Source organism: Saccopteryx leptura, chromosome 6 (assembly GCF_036850995.1).
Source record: "Saccopteryx leptura isolate mSacLep1 chromosome 6, mSacLep1_pri_phased_curated, whole genome shotgun sequence".
Classification (NCBI taxonomy): domain Eukaryota; kingdom Metazoa; phylum Chordata; class Mammalia; order Chiroptera; family Emballonuridae; genus Saccopteryx; species Saccopteryx leptura.
In genome coordinates, this window is record NC_089508.1 from 171,019,721 (window position 1) to 171,044,045 (window position 24,325).

Sequence of the window (24,325 nt, forward strand, 5' to 3'; positions counted from 1 at the left end):
ACGCCTGTTCTGCACACTTCTGTTTTTCCAGAACCCAGCATGATTTCCAGCCCAGACTGAGGGCTCAATGAACATGTGTTGAACAAATGGCCGAATGAAACTGATTTCATTTCACCCACTCATCAGCCCCGCCCTATGGCACCAGCCCTCCTCTCTGGGGTCAGGCAGAATAATAGCTCAATCTCTCTTCTACACCAGTGGTCCCCAACCTTTTTTGGGCCACGGACCAGTTTAATGTCAGAAAATATTTTCACGGACCGGCCTTTAGGGTGGGACAGATAAATGTATCACGTGACCGAGACAAGCGTCAAGAGTGAGTCTTAGACGGATGTAACAGAGGGAATCTGGTCATTTTTTAAAAATAAAACATCATTCAGACTTAAATATAAATAAAACGGAAATAATGTAAGTTATTTATTCTTTCTCTGCGGACCGGTACCGGTCTGCGGCCCGGGGGTTGGGGACCACGGTTCTACATGTCAATCTTCTGCCTGTTTGGATTCCTAAATGTTATCACTGGAGGAAAATGTAAATAACCACCCCCTCACATTACTGAGGCCAGGGCTGCCAAGTACACAAAGGGTCAGTGGCCTGTTGGTCACACCCTAGAGCTAAAACCCAGCTTCCTGGTCTTGTTTTCTTTGCTCAGCACCCACTACCTCTCTCGGTTCTTAAATTTCAAGAATTACACCTCAGCAACTCACTTATTTCTGATAGTTTGAGATGAGTCTCTTATTTCTCTTAAATTATACATAAAGCTCTCTGGCAAAAAGTGTACTGTGTTTATTCCAGATTAACATTTGTGGACTAAGTTGATTTTATAACAATACTCTTTAAATGAGAACGAACATAAGTGAGCACTTAGTTGACCACCAATTTCTTGGAGGTCTCCCTGTAAACAACTGGCAATTATAATACAAAAAATAATGTGATCGGGCTGTGTGAGAAATAGTGTCCTCTAATAAAAAGTAAGTACTTTGACCTGTGGTGGCGCAGTAGATAAAGCGTCGACCTGGAATGCTGAGTCGCTGGTTTGAACCCCCGGGCTTACCCGGTCAAGGCACATATGGGAGTTTATGCTTCCTGCTCTTCCCCCCTTTCTCTCCCTTTCTGTCTCTCTCTCTCCTCTCTAAAATGAAGAAATAAGTGAATAATTTTTAAAAAGTAAGTATTTTTTCAGAGTATTCAGGGAACCCCAAATGTTGTTTTCACACCTAAATGGTCAGGAAGGCTCTGAGGACAGTGAGCAGAGACCTGAGCAGAGGGAAGGCGGGAACCACTTGGATTTCTGGGCGTGTGTTCCAATCTTGTTCCTCTTGGATCCCTAAGTACTGGGCACACACAGGTACTATATAAATGTAGGCTTGGCTGAAGGGAGCAGGTGGCCGGAGGCCCTGACAGCACCAGCGTGAGCTCAGCTTGTGCCTCCTCTCCCTCAGGCAAGCTGCTCGGAGGACATGGGCCGCTGGCTGGGGCTGCTGCTGGTGGAGATGGGCTCCAGGGTCACCCCCGAGGCGCTGCACTACGACTACGTGGACGTGGAGACCTTGACCAGCATCGTCAGTGCAGGGCGCAACTCCTTCCTGTAAGAGATGGCCTGCTCTAGCCACCGCGGCCCCAGGCTGCCCATCTGGGCTCCCTCGCAGGGGCTCTGATCCAGCCCTGGGCTCTGGGAGGGAGGCTGAGCAGGACTCTGCTCCCGTGGGGAGTCAGAGTGGGTGTGTTCCTCTTCTAGCAGGAAAGAGGGAGCTGGCTAAAGGAGGTAGCGCAGGGTCGGGGGCAGCTGAGGATGGAATGAGCAAAAGTGGAGAAGCCCTTTCTGTAGAGCAGGGGTCGGGAACCTTTTAGGCTGAGAGAGCCATGAACGCCACATATTTTAAAATGTAATTCCATGAGAGCCATACAATGACCCGTGTACATTATGCATCATCCAATAAAAATTTGGTGTTGCCCCGGAGGACAGCTGTAATTGGCTCCAGCCACCCACAACCATGAACATGAGCGGTAGGAAATGAATGGATTGTAATACATGAGAATGTTTTATATTTTAACGTTATTATTTTTTTATTAAAGATTTGTCTGTGAGCCAGATGCAGCCATCAAAAGAGCCACATCTGGCTCACGAGCCATAGGTTCCCGACCCCTGCTGTAGAGGCACGGGTGCCGCTCTCCTGCCGCGGAGCCTCAGGCCCTCACTCCCTCGGGCACCAGGCCGGCAGGCACGGGCTGGTGTGTGGAGTGTGGTGCTAGAAGGAGCTAGGTCCCAGTCACAGCTCTATCACAACCGACAGCTTGGCTGGCTGCTGCCAGCTTGGGTCCTCTGTGTTCGCACTTATATAATGGAGGTGAGGCATTACCTCTTTTCCCGCGTGGTGGTGACAACCACCAGGTCCCTGCCTACAAAGCCCGCAACACAGCAGCGGCCAGGGCTGCCTGGAACAGTTGCTATTACTACCCTTCCGATATCCCTCCTGAGCTGCCGCCAGCATCACATGAGCAAGTGGACAGGAAAGCACTGTAGGCTGCAAAGTGCCATTGTCATCACACCTTATATTTTCTTTTTTTTTTTTTCACACCTTGTATTTTTTAGATACGCAAGATCCTGCCAGGATCAGTGGCCTGAGCCCCGTGTCTATGATGATGTCCCTTATGAAAAGATGCAGGTACGATCCGTTGGGGCTGCCCAGGAACATGGCAAAGGCCACTTCCTAGCTCTCCCTCTCTCTTTCCCTCACTACAGTCATGTGCCGCTTCATGGCTGACAGATGCATCATTAGGTGATTTCGACCTTGGGCCAACATCATAGTGTGCACGCGCACAAACCTCACTGGTAAAGCTGCTGCACACCTGGGCTAGGGCTGCAAGCCTGTGTAGCATGTTACTGTACAAAACAAAACGAAATTAAACGAAGCACAAGAGAAAATGATGCAAGCAAGAGCCCAGCAGACACCAGATAGGAGGCTGCAGGTCTCACACGGTATCTACTGTTACAGCACACTTCTTTTATAAGTAGGAAGAGTATACTCAAAAATAACAATTAAAAGTATAGTTAGATATGTAAAGCTGTAACATAGTCATTTGTTGTTGTCAAATATGTGCTGCACACGATTGCACGAGCTATCCTTTTATAACAGTGGTCCCCAACCTTTTTTGGGCCACGGACCGGTTTAATGTCAGAAAATATTTTCATGGACTGGCCTTTAGGGTGGAACGGATAAATGTATCACGTGACCGAGACAAGCGTCAAGACTGAGTCTTAGACGGATGTAACAGAGGGAATCTGGTCATTTTTTAAAAATAAAACATCGTTCAGACTTAAATATAAATAAAACGGAAATAATGTAAGTTATTTATTCTTTCTCTGCGGACCGGTACCAAATGGCCCACGGACCAGTACCGGTCGCAGCCCGGGGGTTGAGGACCACTGTTTTATAAGACCTGCAGCGCGGTAGGTTTGTTTGGACCAGCTTCACCTCAGACACGTGAGCAGTGTGTTGTACCACAATGTTAAGATGGCTTCAATGTCAATAGACAAGAGGAAGTTTCTAGCTCCATTATAATCTCATGGGACCACTGTTGTATATGTCCTGATAAAAATATCATTATGTAGCATAACTGTATTCCTTTTTTCCTTTGCCTCAGAGAGATTGTTTTCATTTAACCAGCAGCTGATTAAATGAATTTGTCCCCCCCTATAACTGTTAGAATATGAATGGGGTTTTTTTGAGAAGCCTACTTATTATCACAGATCATGGCTCAGGATGAGGACTCCCTGGCACAGGAGGCTGGGTGGTCCAGTGAAAAGCTCCCAGATCAAGAAGAGGAAGGGCTCTGGACATCAGAAAGTACCTCTCCAGTCTGAACAAGGTGTTGGGCTCGCCACCCGTCTAACACTGTGAACTAAAGCTGCTGCTTCAGTGGTATCTGGAGGAGGAGGTGATAACTGGGTAGCCACACCTATAGGCCTTCACCTGGTGGCATCCACAATCTGGTCTTCGGCTCCCAGGACAAAGTCTCCCTGTCTTGCTCACTATACCAAGGAGATGGCAGCTCATTAATTCACAGGGAGGTCTCTGTAGCCATCACACACCCCAGACTGCTCCTGGCAGCTTGTTCCATGCCTTCCCTCACAGGAGAGCCAGAAAGCTTCATTCTGATCAGCCCAGATGGGTCAGACCTCACAGGTAGGGGAGAGAGGGGGACAGAATCAAGCTGCAGAGGAGAGCAGACATGTCAGGACCCCTGACTTGGAGAGAGCTAGATGATACTCGTGATTCTCCGAGCTCACACCTCAGAACTCCTTTTCCATGGTCTTTCTTCAGGCCCAGAAGGGCCAGTGGACTCGGCTTGAGATCGTTCTCAGTTGCAGAGTTCAGTATCAAGACAGCTTAGCACTTAAGGGCGCAAACTTTGGACTCGGGCTCAGTCCAAGTTACCTTGGGCTTCACTTCTCTGGCCTTCACTTCTGGGGCTTCAAATGGATATGATAAAAACCTACCTGAGTGTCTACTGCAAGAACTAAATGAAATCGTTTCATGAAAAACCTAGCACAGAGCCCGGACAGGAAGGTCTTACACAGAACAGTAACTCACACTGCTGTTACTAACATCATTATTATATTACATTATCATCATATCCTGCTCAGGTTCCTGGGCCTTGACAGTATTTTGAGTGTTCTTAATACAGCTCTTCATGCACAAATGTATAGTCAGTCTAGTTATGTAATTTTTACCATTGGCTGATCTCATCCATGTCTTTTTTTTCCCCCCAATATTTCAGAAAATTTTAGGGATACTTTGAAATGAGGTGAGGGCAAATATCTGTGATAAATCAAATATGGTCACCCATAATCTTTGCAGACTTTTTCATTTTCCTCTCAGCAGATACTCCTATTTAGGGGGATCTACGGCTGCCTCCCCCGCCATAACCGAATGGTATGAGGATCCAATGATATACTGCTATCACTGGGTATCACTGAAAGTGGTTTAGAAACTGTTGAGTGTTGCACACGTTTAAAAATGTAAGGCCAAGATCTCAGGTCCCGCAGCCTCCACCCACCGAGCACGGACCAGAATGCACCTGTGGTGCGGACGCTGAGCCTACCGGCACTTCATCTTCTTCCTCCACCTCCCGCCCAGGACGAGGAGCCGGACCGCCCCGCGGGGGCCCAGGTGAAGCGCCACGCCTCCTCCTGCAGCGAGAAGTCACACAGAGTGGATCCGCAGGTCAAAGTCAAACGCCATGCCTCCAGTGAGTTCTGTGTGGGAGGAAAGGAGGGAGGGAAACAGACCATGAGTGGAGGAGTGGAGAGTCTCAAATCATACTCCTCCAGCGATCAGGCCAGTACATGAATGAGTGAAGCGAGGTGTCAGAAATACTCTGCCGTAAGGAAAAGACCGTGGCCAGCAGAGACTAAGGCAGCTAGCACGTGGCCCTGGAGGAGAAACATCAGGAAGGGGTGGAGGCTGTAGGAAAGAGTGCTCAGCAGTGCCATTTATCCAAGAGAGACCCAAAATCTAGACTTGCTATGAAATCTGCTTATCTTTTAACATTAGCAACGAATGTTTATAAATGTTAACATCAAATAAAGCCAAATAGACATACGTACACACATATTTTCATACTTATAAGGTTCATCCTCAACTGTGTCTATTACAGAGGCTAACAATTTATAATTTCTGATCTGGGGTAATAAGTGGAGAACTGAACTCCTCCAAATACCCCTGAGGCAGCCGCCACTAAAGGTATGGCTCACCTCCCGTGTCCCACCCTGAGCTCTGCCTGGCACCCCATCGGGGCTCAGGTAGTTGCCTGGCTGCCTGCCATACTGCACAGCAGTGACTAAGTGTACCAGACAACTCTATGGTCAGTTCTGACTTCCAATGCTAATCTCTGCTCTTACGTGATTTAGCTTTATGAGCAAGCCAACTTCCTGTAGGACAACACATTCCAAGAGTCTTTCATTTGGTTGCTTTATATTTCTTCCTCCTGCTTTTTGAAGTCAAATTCTATTCTTTGCTTTTTGAAGATTTCTTTTTAAAAATACCGTTCTTTATTATAGCGCCACTTCTATTAGCATGGATAATCTTTTCTAGGGGTGGGAGACCTGTATTCCATTTCTGGATCTGAGTGTTCCAGGGGGTTATTGTGTAACATTCCTGACATGCTACTTACTCTCAAGGGCACTGGAAATATAGGGCCTTATGGAATGCCCATTTTAAAATGGAAGACTAAACTGAAAAAAGCCTGTAAGATTTAAAGAAATCGCAAAGTACATTTTTAAACAACCTAACAACAAAAGACTCCCTCAAATCTAATCTTATTCTGAGCCCAGTTATGTGAGACTCAAAAGCGCAGCTGCTCTGGTTGCACTGGGAGGCCCACTGGGCCTACCCTTTGCCCCACACGGTAGCCTGTTGGCCGTCCTGAGAAATCACAGGGCTCCTTGCAGGACAGCTGTAAACCACAGATCTGGTCCAACCACGTTTTTCAGATGAAGAAACTGAAGAACATAAAAGAGAAGGGTTTTGCCCAAGATCATGCAGTAATTACTATTGCTACATAACAAATTACCCAAAATTTAATGGCTCAACAAATTAGCCTGTATTATGTCTCAGTTTCTGTGGGTCAGCCATCCTGGAGCAGCTCAGTTAGGTAGTTCTGGCTTGGGGTCTCTACTGAGGTAGCCATCAAGATATGAGCCAGTCATCTGATGTCATCTGGAGGCTTGGCAGTAGAGGGCCTGCTCCCAAGGGGGCTCCCTCGCATGCCTGACAAGTATGTGCTGGTTGTTGGAAGGAGACCTCAGTTCCTTGCCTCGGGGACCACTCTATTAAGCTGCTTGTCCTCACAACGAGACAGCTAGCTTCCCCCAGAGCTAGTGACCCAGGAGGAAGTCACACAGAAGAAGCTGCAATGTTTCTATAATCTAGCTGTGGAAGTCAGTCACACTCTGTCATTTCTGCCATATCCGAACGGTTACACAGGTCAGCCCTGTCTAGTGTGGGAGGAGGTGCAAACAGACATGAATAGCAGAAAGAAAAAATCCCGGGGGCCCAGTGCACGGTTGAGAAACATGGAAGTGTGAGAAGCTCCACACCCCACTCCCCGGCAGAACTAGCAGCACTGGCGCACATTACTAACACAAACATGTCCAGGGCATACAGCAAAGAAAGGCTTATTCTAGGACACGCACTAAATTTCAGCAAGACAGTGAGAGTGGCCCCATGAGAACAAGAACGAATCAGCCAGTCAGAGAGAACCAGGGAAAGAGTGCTAAGAAGAGCCGTCCAGGGGGCATGCCCACTCAAATCTCCTTTTCCACTGAATTTTCTTTCTCCTGAAATCCAAGGCTCCCCACGACACTTGCAACCAGGGGAGCCGTGGGCAGCGGCAGCTCATCAGGGCGAAGCCCCTGAACCTCCTCCGAGGCCCCTTGTCTCTGACTTCCCAGGGAGCCAGACCAGCCCCACCCAGGCTCTCCCGTTGCTGCTTCTATCCTAGGCCCTTGTCTCACCGTCCCACCTTTAATAAATATACTCTCAAAATTTAAAAAAAAAAATTATTTAATTAAAAAAAAAAAAAAAAAAAGCCCTCCTAGGGTCAAAACAAGACTGACCTCAAAAGACTGCTCTCAAAAACTACCCTGCAAAGGGGCATAATTTAATTAGATCCGACCATGGAGTAATTGATACCCCAGGGAATTGTCAACAACAACAGAGCAATCTACTGACAGTTAGAGGGGCCTAGCAGCTCATTTGCTACCAACAGGCAGATAGCGCAACAGAGAGATCAGGAAGAGAACAGAGCTCTGTCAAGTCCCCTTCCTTACGGGGTGACTGTACACATGACCAAGGATGCACGCTCTGAGCGGCAACCTCAGAGGCTTCGCACTACAGGGGACGCGGACTTCACCGAACAAGCCAGCTATGTCACTGAACAAACAACCGTAATTTTCAAACAAAACATATGAAACATACAAAGAAACATGAAAGTGTGACCTATGGGGGGGGGGGGGCGGGGGGAGACAAAGGAAAATGAACAGAGCCTCAGAGAAATGTCGGGCACTGTTAGTGCACTAACATGTGCATAAAGGAAGTACCAGAAAGAAAGGAGACAGGAAGTGCAAAAAAAAAGTGTTAGAAGAAATAATGGCTGCGTACTTGTCAAATGTGTTGACAAACATTACTTACATACCAGGATATCAGTGAAGCTCAAGTAGAACAGAAACAAAGAGATCCACAAAAGACACATTATGGTCAAAATGCTAAAGCCAAGGTCAAGGAAGAAACGTTGAAAGCAGCAGAGAAAATCCGTCTGTCTCTTACAACAGTGGTCCCCAACCCCCAGGCCGCGGATCGGTACCGGTCCATGGGCCATTTGGTACCGGTCCGCAGAGAAAGAATAAATAACTTACATTATTTCCGTTTTATTTATAATTAAGTCTGAATGATGTTTTATTTTTTAAAAATGACCAGATTCCCTTTGTTACATCCGTCTAAGACTCACTCTTGACGCTTGTCTCGGTCACGTGATACATTTATCCATTCCACCCTAAAGGCCGGTCCGTGAAAATATTTTCTGACATTAAACCGGTCCGTGGCCCAAAAAAGGTTGGGGACCACTGACTTACAAGGCTCCCCAGTAAGATGAACAGCTGACATCAGAAATAGCAGAGGCTTCCCTCTGAAGATCACCTGGAATGTTACTCAGTTACAAAGGGATGAAGTACTGATATATGCTGCCTTAGTGCATTGGTTACATTAGTGACCTAGGCGAGGAGGTGCTAAACACTCCTGTTTTCCCCTCCACTATGGAAGCTAGGATTTTCCTGGAAGGTACTTGGACAGTTCTGAAGCAAATACTTGATCACTCATCCTGTGAGGCCCACAGAATTACAGCTCCTTACAACAATCCAGTGGCGTGCTCTCTTCCAGAGCACACAGTGCCTCTGCCCCTTCCTTCATCCCTCAAGGCATGCACATCTCTCCCCCTTTCTCTCAAGCTCCAAGGGACCTTCTAAACCAGGGGTCCCCAAACTATGGCCCGCGGGCCGCATGCAGCCCCCTGAGGCCATTTATCCGGCCCCCACCGGACTTCTGGAAGGGGCACCTCTTTCATTGGTGGTCAGTGAGAGGAGCATAGTTCCCATTGAAATACTGGTCAGTTTGTTTATTTAAATTTACTTGTTCTTTATTTTAAATATAGTATTTGTTCCCGTTTTGTTTTTTTACTTTAAAATAAAATATGTGCAGTGTGCATAGGGATTTGTTCATAGTTTTTTTTATAGTCTGGCCCTCTGAGGGACAGTGAACTGGCCCCCTGTGAAAAAAGTTTGGGGACCCTGTTCTAAACAAACTTTACCGTTTAAAAAAAATCTAGTTCGCTTCTTCACCACCATTTGAGTAGTGAAGGTATTTCGCATTAGGGTATGAGATAAGACGCTCTCTGAGGTGCTAACATATTAAGGCAAACCCGGGCAGTGGTTCCCTAAAGTGAGTCCCACTCGCTGGTTCAGTCAGTCTGTAAGGAAGGTGCACTGAAATGATAAAAATAAGCACTGTGCCTGAAGTTCTTCATGAAGCTAAATCTATTCAATGTCAATGCCTACTTTATTCTCTGCATTTGTGTCCTTCCAAACTCTGGGAATGTTAAAATATCATTTATATTTATAAAATTTTGGGAATAATTGACAGTAGTTGGTTTTTAAGGGTCTTATCTAATATGTTGAACCCTGTTTGTTGGTCTACCCTTTTTTTTTTTTTACTTTACCAGTCTCTAAAATTCAAAAGTCTGGGAGCCAACTCCCCTGATACGCCATTGTACATCTGGGAAGTTGTAGGAACACGTACCTTGTTCTCTGCCCTCTGTGCTTTAGTTATGATCAGGCTTGAGCTGCAAGGCAATTGTGGCAGACGCTGATTTTTGCATAGGTCACTGAGTAACTGCTGCAATCTCTACAAGAACTGGAGAGACAAGACCCACACAATTATCAGAAAATCCTGTGGATCACTCCACACCCCACCCACTTACAAAAGACTGTGTGTCTGTCTTTAGCAACAAATCGCAACAAACCAAACTTCCCCTTAGAGCAGGGGTCCCCAAACTACAGCCCGCGGGCCGCATGCGGCCCCCTGAGGCCATTTATCCAGCCCCCACCGCACTTCCGGAAGGGGCACCTCTTTCATTGGTGGTCAGTGAGAGGAGCACATTGACCATCCCATTATCCAAAAGCAGGCCCATAGTTCCCACTGAAATACTGGTCAGTTTGTTGATTTAAATTTACTTGTTCTTTATTTTAAATATTGTATTTGTTCCCGTTTTGTTTTTTTACTTTAAAATAAGATATGTGCAGTGTGCATAGGGATTTGTTCATAGTTTTTTTTATAGTCCGGCCCTCCAACGGTCTGAGGGACAGTGAACTGGCCCCCTGTGTAAAAAGTTTGGGGACCCCTGCCTTAGAGACTGGACTATGGCCTTGCCCCAGCCAGAGCCGTATGGCGTGGCATGGACCCCGGAGTTAGGAGGACATAGGTTCAAACCTAAGTTCTGTCATCATTAGCAGTAAGAGCTAACCCCTCCGTGCCTGTTTCCTCAACAACAAAATAGGCTGGTAATAGTGAGTTTTTAATTTTTTTTTTTTTTTTTTTTTTTGTATTTTTCTGAAGCTGGAAACAGGGAGAGACAGTCAGACAGACTCCCGCATGCGCCCGACCGGGATCCACCGGCACGCCCACCAGGGGGCGACCGCTCTGCCCACCAGGGGGCGATGCTCTGCCCATCCTGGGCGTCGCCATGTTGCGACCAGAGCCACTCTAGCGCCTGAGGCAGTGGCCACAGAGCCATCCCCAGCGCCCGGGCCATCCTTGCTCCAATGGAGCCTTGGCTGCGTGAGGGGAAGAGAGAGACAGAGAGGAAGGCGCGGCGGAGGGGTGGAGAAGCAAATGGGCGCTTCTCCTGTGTGCCCTGGCCGGGAATCGAACCCGGGTCCTCCGCACGCTAGGCCAACGCTCTACCGCTGAGCCAACCGGCCAGGGCCAATAGTGAGTTTTTATAAAAATTAAGTGGAAATGCATATAAATGGCCAAGGATACAATAAATACTTGACAAAATTTTGCTATAATTATTTGTTGTTTTTGTTCATCATCATGGTGTAGAGCCCACAATAGACTGCTAGAGCTCTCTCTAACCCCCCCCCCAATCATTCTTCCCAGTAACTAAATGGGCAATGCTTGACTTAGCTCAAGGTCACAATTCTCTACAGATCTGAGTTATATCTATCTACCTCCTTGTCTTATGTATACCTGAGAGTTGAGTATAAAACATTCCCTTTAAAACTAAAGTGTGTTATACATCACAAAATTTGCTTTACATTATTATTATTATCTAACCTTTACTGAGCACTTACTATTTGCCAGGTACTACACTAAGTACTTTTCATGAATTATCTCATTTAAAACCTACCACAATGCTAAGAGGCAATTTGATCAATATCCACATTTATAAATAAGGAAACCAATGGGGGAAGACACAAAACGCCACCATTCACTTTGGCCTGATGTCACACAGCCAGTAAATGGCAAAAGGGGACCCAAACCTTGGTCTGTCTGGTTCCAAAGCCCTTCCTCCTCATCGCTGCGCTCTACCACCTCCCCTTTGCTCCTTGTTTCCTTAGAAGAGCCATGCTAAATATAACTAGGGGTATAGACCTAACTATTCCCATTTTGTAGATGGAGAAGTTGAGGCGGAGATTAAAGCTCATACCACCCAAGTCCCCTGATCAGAGGTCAGAACTGAGGACCTTTTCCTGCTTCCCATCTCTGCAGGCGCCAATCAATACAAGTACGGTAAGAACCGAGCTGAGGAGGATGCCCGGAGGTACCTGGTGGAGAAAGAGAAGCTGGAGAAGGAGAAGGAGACGATCCGGACAGAGCTGATGGCACTGCGGCAGCAAAAGAGGGAGCTGAGGGAAGCCATTCGGAACAGCCCAGGTACCTACGTGGGTGCGGTCCTGAGCACTCCTGGGGGGCTCATCCTTGACACTTCCCCTAGCACAGATCACCGAGTCCCTAACCCAGGACAGGTGAGCTCCTTCCCTTCCTCCTCCTCCTCCTCCTCCTCCTCCTCCTCGTCCTCCTCGTCACCACCATCACATTGTCATAGTCGTCATCGTCGTCCCTCCTGACTAACAGAAGTACATCTATTTAATAACTGCTTTGGGGGTAAAGGGATGAAAAAGCATCACAAAAATGTGTACACTTAATGTGGTTAAGGTGCAGTGTGATTTTAGAAATGCTAAAATATGAAAGACAGAATGTGCCTTAGAATGAAAGAAATAAAAGATCATTTTGAATCTCACATTAACTCTTCATTCACAGATAGGTGCTGAGCACCTGACTGTGTGAGGCACTGGTCCAGTGGCTGGGAATTACAGACAGTGACACTTTGCTAGGATCTTCTTCTGAAATCCAGGGCCGTGACCTCCATAGGCCCTGCTGGCTCTGGGCTCCTCTGAGTCCCATTTTCTGCTGTTTCTTTTTAATTCTCTCTATAGCTATCATTCAGCACAGTTTCAGTAGGTGTGGCTTTTCCCATTGGTCCAGGTACTGGGGATATGGACAGTGCCTGGTACATGGCAAGCACGCAATATCAGTATTTACTGAATGAACAACTGAAGGTGTGAAAGGAACCCACCATTACTAGAAAACCCGCCAGTGCAGCCCCCTCAGGGAAAACAATGGGACTAATTTTTAAACCTAGTAAGGCCCAGCATAGCTCTTGGCATGAAGAAGGTTCTAAAAAGACTTGCTAGGTTAAACTGAATAAGCAGCAAAGTCCTAGTAGGAACCCCTGGTCAATGTACAGCCCTATATTATTACTCTTGGTTATAAGAACTGAATAATCAGGAATAGCAAGATCCAGGGACTTAAGTGATTTTACCAGGAAGCATATTTCTCTTACTCTTGCTTCTGCCTTCCTCTACATTGGTGTCGTTCTTTTCTTCTCATGGTGACAAATGGCTGTGCAGCTCCAGCCCTCACCTAATCCTCCCAGCCACACCAGCAGAGAGTACATGTCTCTTCCTAATGGCCCCCACAAACACTTCAGGATTCACTCTGACCAACTTAGATCCCTAAGCCAATCATGGTGACCAGAAAATGAGATATGATTATGGGCCAGGACTAAGTTATGTGCCAACCCCTTGAACTAAGAGTGAAGTCAGCTCTATCCCAGTTATAAAGAATGAGAGGGGAGAGGTGGTTTCCCAGTGGAAATTCAGGGTTCTGTATCCAGAAGATGGGGAAGTGGGTACTGGGAGGGTAAAACCCACACTACCCAGCATGGAGCTGGAACCCCAGTCCCGAAGTCCATATCTTAACCAGGGCTGAGGACAGGAAAAGCCCTTCCAGGAGGGCAGACTAGGGCCTGAGAACCTGCCAGCCTGCTCGACGCTTCAGGCCAGGCTCAGCTCATTCTCACCCATGTCTCTGGACACAGGAGCAAAGTTAAAGGCTCTGGAGGAGTCCATGGCCACCCTGGAAGGTGAGTGCCGGGCAAAGGAGGAGCACCGGATCGACCTGGAACTGAGGCTGGTGGCCGTGAAGGAGCGCTTACAGCAGTCTCTGGCTGGGGGCCCGGCCCTGGGACTCTCCGTGAGCAGCAAGAACAAGAGTGAGGTGAGGCTACTTCATGCAGCACCAGGGGCAGCAGCCCTCTAATGCCCTCACATGCTATAAATCTTGACCATTCTTTGGGAATGAGGAGTTATGCTCATTTACAAATAACAAAACAAGCCCTAAGGGACACACCAGTGGTGGCACAGCTAGGAAAGAGACTCTTGCAGCAAGTGCTCTGGCCTGTGTCCTCACCACTGACACACTGCCATTTGACTTTGCATCCTGAATATGTAGGGTCTTGGAAGTGACCTTAAGGTTACTGATGATAATAACCACCATGTGCTGAATAAGAATAACAAACTTGTGTTGATAAATTACCACAGGCCAGTACAGCGCCTGAACCTGTACTACCTCATATAGTCTTCACAGCAGTCCTACGAGGTAGTACTATATGTATTCACCCCGTTTGGCAGACAAGGAAACTGAGGTTCAGAGATGTTGAAGGACTTGTTCGAGGTCACTCAGCTGAGTGGGAGACAGGACCCCAAACCCGAGAAGTCTGACGCCAGGGCCCTGCCTAGCCGCCTCGCTCGTGCCCTCTCCTGGGACCCCCAGTGTACCAGGCCCTGTCCTCAGGGTTTGTATCCATTATTTCTAACTTCCCCAGCAACCCTGCAAGGCACAGACCCTCACCTTGAGCGAGACTTCCTCAGGGAGGACTTGACTAAGTTTATATCAGAATTTCTCAACTGCAGCCCTACTGACATTTAGGAATTCTTTTTATAGGGACAGTAGGGTGCACTGTAGGGTGTTTAGCAGCATCCCTAGCCTCTATACACTAGACGCCAGTAGCCACGCCCCCAGTTATGACAACCAAAAGTCTCCAAATATTGCCAAACATCCTTGGGAAGGCCAGATTGCCCCCCATTTCAGAACCACTGGTCTAAATCACTAACAGTCCTGTCCCATCTTCTTCTATTCTTCCTCATAGCACTTAACCACAGTTTGTGTGTGTGCATCCATATATACATGTATACATATATTCACATACATACATATACATGCGTGTATGTATGTATTTCTATCCTTACTTGTCTAATATCTAGCTCTTCAACTAGATGGTATTTTTATTGAGAATTGGACTGGCGTGTTCTCCCTCCCAGAGCACACCCATGCCTTTCTTCTTTCCCAGTTGTGCATCTCCTAAACCCTAAGCATCCCACGAGACTTGCAGCCAGGGGAGCCGTGGGCAGCGGCAGCTTGTCCTGGGCTAACCCTGAGCCTGTCTCCAAGGCCCCCTTTCCTCTGACTTCTCAGGGAGCCAAGGCAGCCCCACCCAGACTCTTCTGTTGCTTCTATCCTAAGCCCTTTCTTGTTTCACTGTCCCCAGATCTGATAAATGTACTCTCAAAATCCAAAAAAGAATTGGACTAAATATGGTTGTTTTTTATCATTATAACTCTGGCCTTTCACATAGTCTGAAAAATAGTAGGAGTGCAATAAGTATTTGTCACATGAATACATGTCGTACTTGCTTTCAAACAAGGAAATTAAGACTCAGAGAAATGAAGTAATTTGTCTGATAAGTGTGCCCTGTCACTGAGAACTTTAATCTTATTGTTGTCCAAGGTCACAGCTGCCTGGTCAGACCACAACTTATATAACAGGGAAGTATACTTCCACCCTATACTTCCTCTCCATGGGGCATTTCTAACCTTATTTAAAAGTGAAGAGCTTAAAGGCCAGGGCCCAAACAACTTCACAGAATCACAGAGAGCTGGGGGACAAGCTGGAAGTGGTTCGTAAGTCCGAGCTGCTTCCTCCCACGGTATGCCCTGACGTTCACATTCTAGAAGACCCCTCCCCACTTTTGATCTTTCCATGGCCTTTGGACATAAAGAAAAGTCTTCTCTAAATTCCCTGGAGGCTAAGCTTTAATGTGTCCCATTTAAGGAACTACATTCAGTAAGGTACTAATCAATCATCTGGGAATTTTAAGGGGTGAGGGCAACACAGAAAACAAGAAGGAAAACAGGAGAGAGGGGAAGAGATAGGAAGGACAGTGGGGTAGGATTCCCAGCTCTCCCACTCACCAGCCATGTGACCTTGAGCTGGGACTTGACCTTCCCATTTTTTTTTATCTGTACAGTAAGTATCTACTTCATAGGCTTGAAAAGACTAAATAAGCTAACCTGCACAATGCCTGGTACACTGTGAGGGTTCGGTAATCTTAGCTATCATTAGCTTTATTCCAAGATGTTGGTCAAATAAGTTTGTAAATATGATATATAGGTTTGCTCGCTCACAGTTTGCATTGGGTGTGGCGATAGGCTGTATGCAGACAGGGTCGTTATACCCTAAGGCAGGGGTCCCCAAACTACGGCCCGCGGGCCACATAAGGCCCCCTGAGGCCATTTATCCGGCCCTTGCCACACTTCCGGAAGGGGCACCTTTTTCATTGGTGGTCAGTGAGAGGAGCACATTGACCATCTCACTAGCTAAAAGCAGGCCCATAGTTCCCATTGAAATAATGGTCAGTTTGTTGATTTAAATTTACTTGTTTTTTATTTTAAATATTGTATTTGTTCCCGTTTTGTTTTTATACTTTAAAATAAGATATGTGCAGTGTGCATAGGGATTTGTTCATAGTTTTTTTATAGTTCAGCCCTCCAACGGTCTGAGGGACAGTGACCTGGCCCCCTGTGTAAAAAGTTTGGGGACCCCTGCCCTAAGGCTTAGTTAAGACTAAGCCTTTCCCACCCTAAGTGACTCTGTATCAGAGACTTCCTTGTTTGTATATTGGACTAAAGGTTTTGATTTCTACACTATAAAATGGGGCAGACAGGGAGCTAGCTCTCCCTCGGTTCCTGAGAATAGCATTAGAGAGGAGAGCAGAGAAAGGCCACGTGGAGGGAGGAGAAGCAGCCAGGATGGCGGAGTACTGAAGGAGAAGCCAGTTTGTGCAGAGTTTGTGCAGAGAGAAGGAGATGGGGAACAGAGGTGAATAAGGCTGGTGAGGTAGAAACCTTTGATTCTAGGAAACTCAGATAAGTCAGTGGCTTTGGGAGCCCTGAATGGAAAGAGAAGTGTTTTCCCACTGTGTGTATTTCTTGCCCGCCGGGTGCAAGCTAGGATAAAAATGATGGCCCACCAGTTCTTGGTTCCGTTGTTTCATTACTGTCTTTCCGAATCAAATGCGAACCTGCCTGGGCCAGATGGCTGTGATGGTGGCCGTGGCTACTGGCTTCACACAAGACCCTCAGGTGTCTTCCTCCCTCACCCTGTTTGATGCTGGTATGTTTGCAGAGTGCCTTTGATTTGCATTCTTTGAGGGCAGGCTGGGTATAGGTAGCCAGCGCTGGATTTCACCTATGTAATTATTTCTTGTCATCAACAGGAAATTGCAAATAAACCCCAGAACAATGCTCCAGAGCAACCCCTCCCGGTCAACTGCGTTTCTGAGCTGAGGAAGAGGAGTCCATCCATCGTAACCTCCAACCAAGGAAGGGTGCTGCAAAAAGCCAAGGTACGGCTCAAGATTCGGTAGCCCCTTTCTATGGTGGCTCACCAAGAACCGAATAATAATAATAAATTAGCTAGTGAGAAAGGCAAAGAATTGCTAATGTATCAGTGCAATAAAACACACGAACTTTGTTCCAATGAGAAGACTCTCAAATCTCATTCAAAACCTATTTACCTTTTTTTAATTAAAAATTTTTTTTCCGCATCGACCTGGAAATGCTGAGGTCGCTGGTTCAAAACCCTGGGCTTGCCTGGTCAAGGCACATATGGGAGTTGATGCTTCCTGCTCCTCCCTCCTTCTCTCTCTCTGTCTCTCTCTCTCCCTCTCTCTCTCCTCTCTAAAAATGAATAAATAAATAAAAAAAATTTAAAAAAATAAATAAATAAATAAATAAATAAAAAATTTTTTTTCCGTTGATCTGAGAGAGAGGGAGGAAGGAAGGGTAGGGAGAGTGAGGAAGAAGCATCAACTCATTGTTCTACTTAGTTCTATTTAGTTGTGCACTTAGTGATTGCTTCTCATACGTGCCCAGACCAGGGTCTGAAACCACAACCTCAGCGCTTCGGGACAATGCTCTATCCACTGAACAGCCCAGCCAGAGCGTATTTAACTCCTTTTTAACACATAGTTCTAACAAGGTCGGTTTCTGAGCCCACACTGTGTTTTGAGACAGGAAAGGCCTGTTTCTTTTTTTTTTTTTTTTTTTTTTTTTCATTTTTCTGAAGCTGGAAACAGGGAGAGACAGTCAGACAGACTCCCGCATGCGCCCGACCGGGATCCACCCGGCGCGCCCACCATGGGGCGACGCTCTGCCCATCCTGGGCGTCGCCATGTTGCGACCAGAGCCACTCTAGCGCCTGAGGCAGAGGCCACAGAGCCATCCCCAGCGCCCGGGCCATCCTTGCTCCAATGGAGCCTTGGCTGCGGGAGGGGAATGAGAGACAGAGAGGAAAGCGCGGCGGAGGGGTGGAGAAGCAAATGGGCGCTTCTCCTGTGTGCCCTGGCCAGGAATCGAACCCGGGTCCTCCGCACGCTAGGCCGACGCTCTACCGCTGAGCCAACCGGCCAGGGCCAGGAAAGGCCTGTTTTATAAGTAAGAAAACTGAATATCAGGAAGTAAAGGGACTCGCCCACACTATGCAGGGCACCACTGTGAGAGCTGCCTCGTAAAACCGCCTCCTCCGATTCCAAATCTGGGGCTCACTCCATGATCCTGGCCCACAGTCCTGTCGCTGAAACTCTTGGGGTCAGCTGTGTTTCAGAACCTGATGGATTTTAGAAAGGTTACATGGTACATATACTACTTATGATGAAAAGCCCCAAAAAAGTTCTCAGGGGGTACCCTGGCAGCAACATATTAATAATTCTATAGCAAGACCCAAGAATATTCATACTATGTGGAATAAATAGATTACAAATAACTTTATATCAGTTCAGGTCCATTTTTGCCACCAAATGGGTTTGTGCCAAACTGCTTGAGAAAAATTTTGCTCTCAGAGCTTTCTGGATTTCAGAATGGCAGGTAAGAAGGTATAGACCTAAAAACAGACACCTGAGCATTAAAGAAGTAACCAGCCACAAGCCAGATCACCTAGACCAGACATCAGTAGTCTTTTTCTGTGAAGGGTCAGACAGAAAATATTTGAGGCTTTGTGGACCATATTGTCTCTTTCACAGTCACATAACTGCTATTGTAGCAGGAAAGTAGCTGTAGATAATATGTGAACAAATGATGAGCATGACTGTGTCCCAACAAAACCTTATTTACGGACACTGAGATCTAAATTGCATATAATTTTCACATCATGAAAAAATAATTTCTCTTAACACTGAATAATGTGAAAACAATTCTTAGCTGACAGGTCATATAAACCTGGACCACTACATATTTTTGTACAAACATGATCCTTGTTGGATACACCAAGGTGTGGGTTCGATCTTGGGTTGGGCACATACAAGAAGCAATCAAACATAATCCTTGATCCTTGTAGGCCATTGGAAGAACTTTGGATTTTGTTCTAACATAATGGAAAGTCATCGGCAAGTTGTGAGCAAGGAATTTTGGGATATGAATTACATATTTAAAGGACCATTCTGGCTATGATGTTGAGAATGGATAAAGGGGTAAGAGAAACCAGTTAGAAATGGATGAGAAAGGTTTAGTGGAGGTGATATGAAGTTGCTGGCTTTGGAGGTAGAGCCAAAGAGAGTGCTGATGCTGATGTGGAGGGTGAGGAAAGGAAAGGAATCACGGATGACTGCTAGGTCATTGCCTTCAACTGTGGTTTAGGTGGCAAAGACTGGGAGAGGAGCAGGTTGGGATTGGAGAATCCTCCACCAAGAATTTCCTAACTACCACGTTCTACCCTGGTTCACACCATCATCTCCAGGGCTGGCTAGAAACCCCATGCATTGTTCATGAGTAAACAGCAAATCCACTGTTGACCGTAACTTCAATATCCCTCCCAGATGAAGTCCTAGACAGCCCTGGGAAGAGGAATAGAGCCCCGTGGGCTGCCTACCCTCACCCTTCCTTACCAAACTGCTTTGGTTTCCCTTCCATCAGCCTCCTACCCAGCCCAGGGCCCCTGGGGCAGCACTGGAGCCAGATGCAGTCCCTACTCCTCTCTTCATCCTGGGCCTGTTTTCTTGTCTGAGGAGGACACTTTGTGATATTTGAGCCCCCTTTAGAAATGAGACCCAGTGTGGAGAAATGACTTACCCACAGCCAAAGAAAGAGAATAGGACTAGGGCCTTTGGCTCTCTCTAATATGGCCAGTGGAGATCTTTATAGAATTAGGTGCAGTGAAATGTTTTTTATCCTACAAGTCACACTAGACTATTCAACAAACTGATTTGTCTTGTCTTTCTGTACTTCAGGAATGGGAAATGAAGAAGACCTAGGAAGAGAATGAGAATTTTATCCAAAGGAAATAGCAGCTTGGCCATCCAAAGTGGAAATGCTCTTCTCACAAGGAGATACCAGAAGACTGAAAGTAGCCCCCATTCTCCGGGGCACCCAAAAAACCAGCCTGTATTGTCTGCACGATTATAGGGGGTATCGGGAGGGAAGAAGTAGGAGAGGGAAATGAAGGACATCCCTGTGTAACTTTACAAAGGACGGAAAGTGGGGGTGGCGGGAGACAGAAATCTGCACAGTTGTAAAGGTTTTGTTAAGTGTCTGCCTTTCCTTCTGAAGAAATGAAAGCACGTGTGAATAAGCCATTCCATCCCATTCTCAGCATCCCATTCCAGTCCTCAGGGCAAAGGAAGGCAGCATCAGAGGTGCAATACAGAAAGGAGACTTGATCACCCAATCACACTTGCGCCAACTGGGTTTGTGTTGGGCTTTACCGACAGCCTCTGGGCAAGATCAACAGGCTGAAAAAATCAATGGAACTATCCCTGCCTGCATGAAAGCGAACCAAAACTATGGAGAACATGCAAATTCTATAATCAGTTCTCATAGGCTTTGGGCAGATGCAACCACACACCCAAGATTTGAGTTGTTTTCAAATCAGAGATCTGAGTAAGCAACAGGCAAGGAGAGGTTACAGTGGCTGACACATTTTAAGCTCGGAGTGACACTCAGTGACAGGAGCATGGATTTCTCATGGCCACAAGACGTTGCAAACTTTGTAGGGTGGGGTCATTTGCTGTCAACTAAGTGCTTTACCTATATTATATGACACTCAGGCCCCAGGAGTTATTGTTGGAAATGTAGGGGACACTCTTTACATATTCACATTTACCTTGCACTCAGAGGCTCACCTGTCTGCTACCAGGTAAAACTATCAGTGACAGAAATAAAAAGGAAAGAAACAAAACTTATCAGGGAGAACCAAGAGGACAGTGACTCATTTCTGCCACATGAGTGCCTTTTACAAATACTTGGTTCTTGTATAGAGGAACAAGGACCTCAAGTCCTGAGCAGTCTCTTTATTAGGCCACTCTCTGCTTTCTCAACAGTGTAGGCACTTTACAAGTCTGCCACACTTCCCTTTCATGAAGAGAAAACCATTTAGCTGAATGAGCTCAGAGACTAGCTCAAGGGGAGAGAAGGGAAATCCTGTAATAACCTCTGAATACTTTGCTAGAGGCTTCACATATTTTACCCTGCCTCAGGCTTTACATACCTAAGCCACATCCAAACTTTTCCACTCTCTGAGGTAGCTGGAGACCACAGCAAGAAAAATACGTGATCCAAAGCACCCCGCTGGTCAGTGGCACAACATAAGGCTTAGGGCTCATGCAGCCTGGATCCAGACAGGGCTGGGTTTGAGCCCTGCCTCTGCCACTTAACAGCTGTGACTTTGGGAAAGTCACTTGACCTCTTTCATTCTTGTTTTCCTTACCTATCAAAACCAGGTTAACAATTGTACTTTCCTCCCAAGACTGTTGGGGGGATTCAGTAAGATAAGAATATATGGGAAGCATCTTGCACAGTGTCTGAGAAATAGTAAATGCCCAGTCACAGTGGTTCTTATTGTTAACTAGATAAGAAATGTCTGACTCAAATCCTGTGTCCTTTCTACTGAAGAAGTAATTACTTAAACATGGTAATTACAACCATCAAAAGCTGTAAGGCAACCAATCTGTAACTGAGTTTTCATCCAGATGCCACTTGAGTATCTTCAATGACAAAGGCACGTACATAATATGGATTGTCAGTTTGCTTTTTAAAATATGGATCTGGAATGTCACCTGACAACTAACTCAATTGTGTCACCGTTTCCCATGCACTTATTTTAAGGCTAAGTGTCCTTTTCCACCAATCGGTAAGAGGTGGGACCCTAGGAAATTAATAACTAGCATTTATCAAACACTCACCATGCATCAGGCACTCCGTTTGCCAAAGCTGGCTTCACAAGCATGCAATCTGTGCAGTCACACTTAGAAGGCCTCTGGGCTTGGCTCACTGCTCTGCTGTTGCCCCCTTAATAAGTTTAGAACAAAGGGTTCCACATATTCCTTTTGCCCTTGAAATTATATAGGCAGTCCTGGTGCTAATCACTTTTCTAGGTATTATCCATTTAGTCTTCACTAAAATCCTGTGAAATAGGAGTTTTCACAGTTCAGGAAAGAGAAACCCTGAGAGGTTAGGTAACCGGCCAAAGCCCACACAGGAAGTAGTGGAGCCAGCACATGAATGCAAAGTCTGACTGTAGAGGCCTTTCTCTTAGTTCCAAGGCTCTATTTCATCCTTTTCTCCCTCTCCCCTTGTACTGCAGCACTCAGAAGCACATTAATATTTAATAAATAGATGAATGAATGGGTACATATATGCAGCAGCACATTTGGTGTAAGATGGGAAGCTCAGAGAAGTGTAAAGAAAATGGCTAAAGCACAGATGTCAGGTCTTGTTAAATGCTTTGTTCGGTTGATTTTTTCAAAGTATGGGCTCATGGATCTGATGTGGACTTGAAGATCCACCCTTTCCAACACTACCAGGTGTTTGCACTATCAGATTTCTAGTGTCACTGATCCTCAGTGGGGGACCTTAAGCAGGTTCACCAACCTCTCTGAGCCTCAATTTTCTTATATGGAAAAGAGGATCATAATCCCTCCTTAAGTCAGGTTGCTTTGCTCCTAAGGCCAAAAGGCAACATAAGGTGTTGGTTTCAGCACATCTGAGCTGGACTTTGGATAGAATATAAACATGCATGTTCTTTTTTTTTTTTTTTTTTTTTATTCATTTTAGGGGGGGAGAGAGAAGAGAGAGAGAGAGAGAAGGGGGAGGAGCAGGAAGCATCAACTCCCATATGTGCCTTGACCAGGCAAGCCAGGGTTTTGAACCGGCAACCTCAGTGTTTCCAGGTTGACGCTTTATCCACTGCGCCACCACAGGTCAGGCAACATGCATGTTCTTAATGAATCTCACAGAAAAGCAGAGAGAAAATCTGGCCCAAATAGCTATAAGCAAGTCATGTATGGCAATACACACAGAGTGATGAAGGCACACTTTCCAGCCTTTAAAAAATGTTTTTGTTTTTTACCTTAAGGACTATTTGGTAACTACTCTACAGCTCCAAATGCCCTCAATCCCAATCACTAGCCCATCCTCACATCCTGTCAGCCTTCCATACTAAATCTCTCTAAATTACATCCACTTCTTATCTCCACTCATTCCTTCCAACTTCATTAATTCACTCAACAAATACTTACTGAGCACCACTGCACTAATCAGATCTCAGAAATCATAGCTGTGAACAAGACAGACACCCTCCATGAAGCTCACACTTTAGTTGGGATAACAAGCAAAAAGAAAACAAAGCAAAAAAAAAAGAATACAAATGTGGAACAAAACTGAGCTGGACACAGCTAAAATAGTAGCTACTTTAGATAAGGTGGTTCTAAAGGTCTCTGTTGAGGTGACCCCAGGACCCTTGCATGGACTACAGCTTGTCTCCCTCGCTATTTCCTCACATCCTGCAATCTCCTCCCTACAGCAAAGTGACTCCTTAAAACACGTAAAGGCTTTGTAACATGTTCCCATTGCAATCAGAAGACACAAGTTCATTCAAAAAAATTTTTTTAACTATATCAGGGCACTGAACAACAACAAAAATCGCTATACTAATGGCACTTATTTTAATGAGAGGAAATGAGAAAACTGGAGGGAAAAAAAAAAAACAGGGAACAGTGATGAAGGAGGGGTATCACGGCTATTTCTTAAATCCCCCAGGCGACTTGGCCATAGGTAACCATATGTCTTACGTTGTCCCTCCCCTTACTCCAGTATTTCTGTCCCTTACCCGCAATACTCTCCATTTTTACTGGGTCTTTGCAGAAGCTGCTTACTTCTACTTGAACTACTTTCCCGCTCTTTCATCTACTCCTTCAACTTTCAGTTCAAATATTACTTCCTTTAGGAAAACTCCACACTCGGCCATATTGTATTCTAGGCTTCCGCAGCACTGTGCCCCTCACCTTTACACTTCGGTCCTATTTTGACTTTACATCGCGTTTGCATTTGTTTGTTGTTTACAATTTCACATAAGCTCCAAGACAGCACAGCTGGAATCCCCTTTGTTTGCCGCGGATTCCAGCACTAGTAAGGAGCCTACATCTTTGCGACAGAGACACTATACACGCGGAACGAACAGGAGGCCGGAGGTGTTACGCCCGGGCTCTGTAACAGCACGGCTCACCGGAAGTGAACGTTCGCGTCTGGCGCCCCTGAGAG

General features: G+C 46.2%; 1 protein-coding gene and 1 long non-coding RNA gene across 6 annotated transcripts in view; one reads left to right on the forward strand and one right to left on the reverse strand.

The window, feature by feature from the left end:
* AFAP1L1 (actin filament associated protein 1 like 1) overlaps positions 1-20,369 on the forward strand; it is a 69,574-nt gene extending 49,205 nt beyond the window's left edge. For both annotated transcript variants that reach the window (XM_066344419.1, XM_066344420.1), the window contains exons 13-19: positions 1,440-1,585; positions 2,591-2,663; positions 5,139-5,250; positions 11,826-11,990; positions 13,498-13,676; positions 17,014-17,142; positions 20,020-20,369. In XM_066344419.1, coding sequence (XP_066200516.1) covers positions 1,440-1,585; positions 2,591-2,663; positions 5,139-5,250; positions 11,826-11,990; positions 13,498-13,676; positions 17,014-17,142; positions 20,020-20,043 — 828 coding nt within the window. In that variant the 3' untranslated portion in view covers positions 20,044-20,369. The remainder of the gene's footprint in view (positions 1-1,439; positions 1,586-2,590; positions 2,664-5,138; positions 5,251-11,825; positions 11,991-13,497; positions 13,677-17,013; positions 17,143-20,019) is intronic.
* LOC136377523 (uncharacterized) overlaps positions 1-24,269 on the reverse strand; it is a 42,544-nt gene extending 18,275 nt beyond the window's left edge. For 2 of the 4 annotated variants that reach the window (XR_010746316.1, XR_010746315.1), the window contains exons 1-2: positions 24,070-24,269; positions 5,080-5,257 (exon numbers count right to left, since the gene is read on the reverse strand). This is a non-coding gene — a long non-coding RNA (uncharacterized lncRNA). Of the gene's footprint in view, positions 1-2,669; positions 4,213-5,069; positions 5,258-24,069 lie in introns of those variants that run through there. The other 2 variants (XR_010746314.1, XR_010746317.1) reach the window with 2 other exon arrangements.
* Positions 24,270-24,325: the final 56 nt, after the last annotated feature.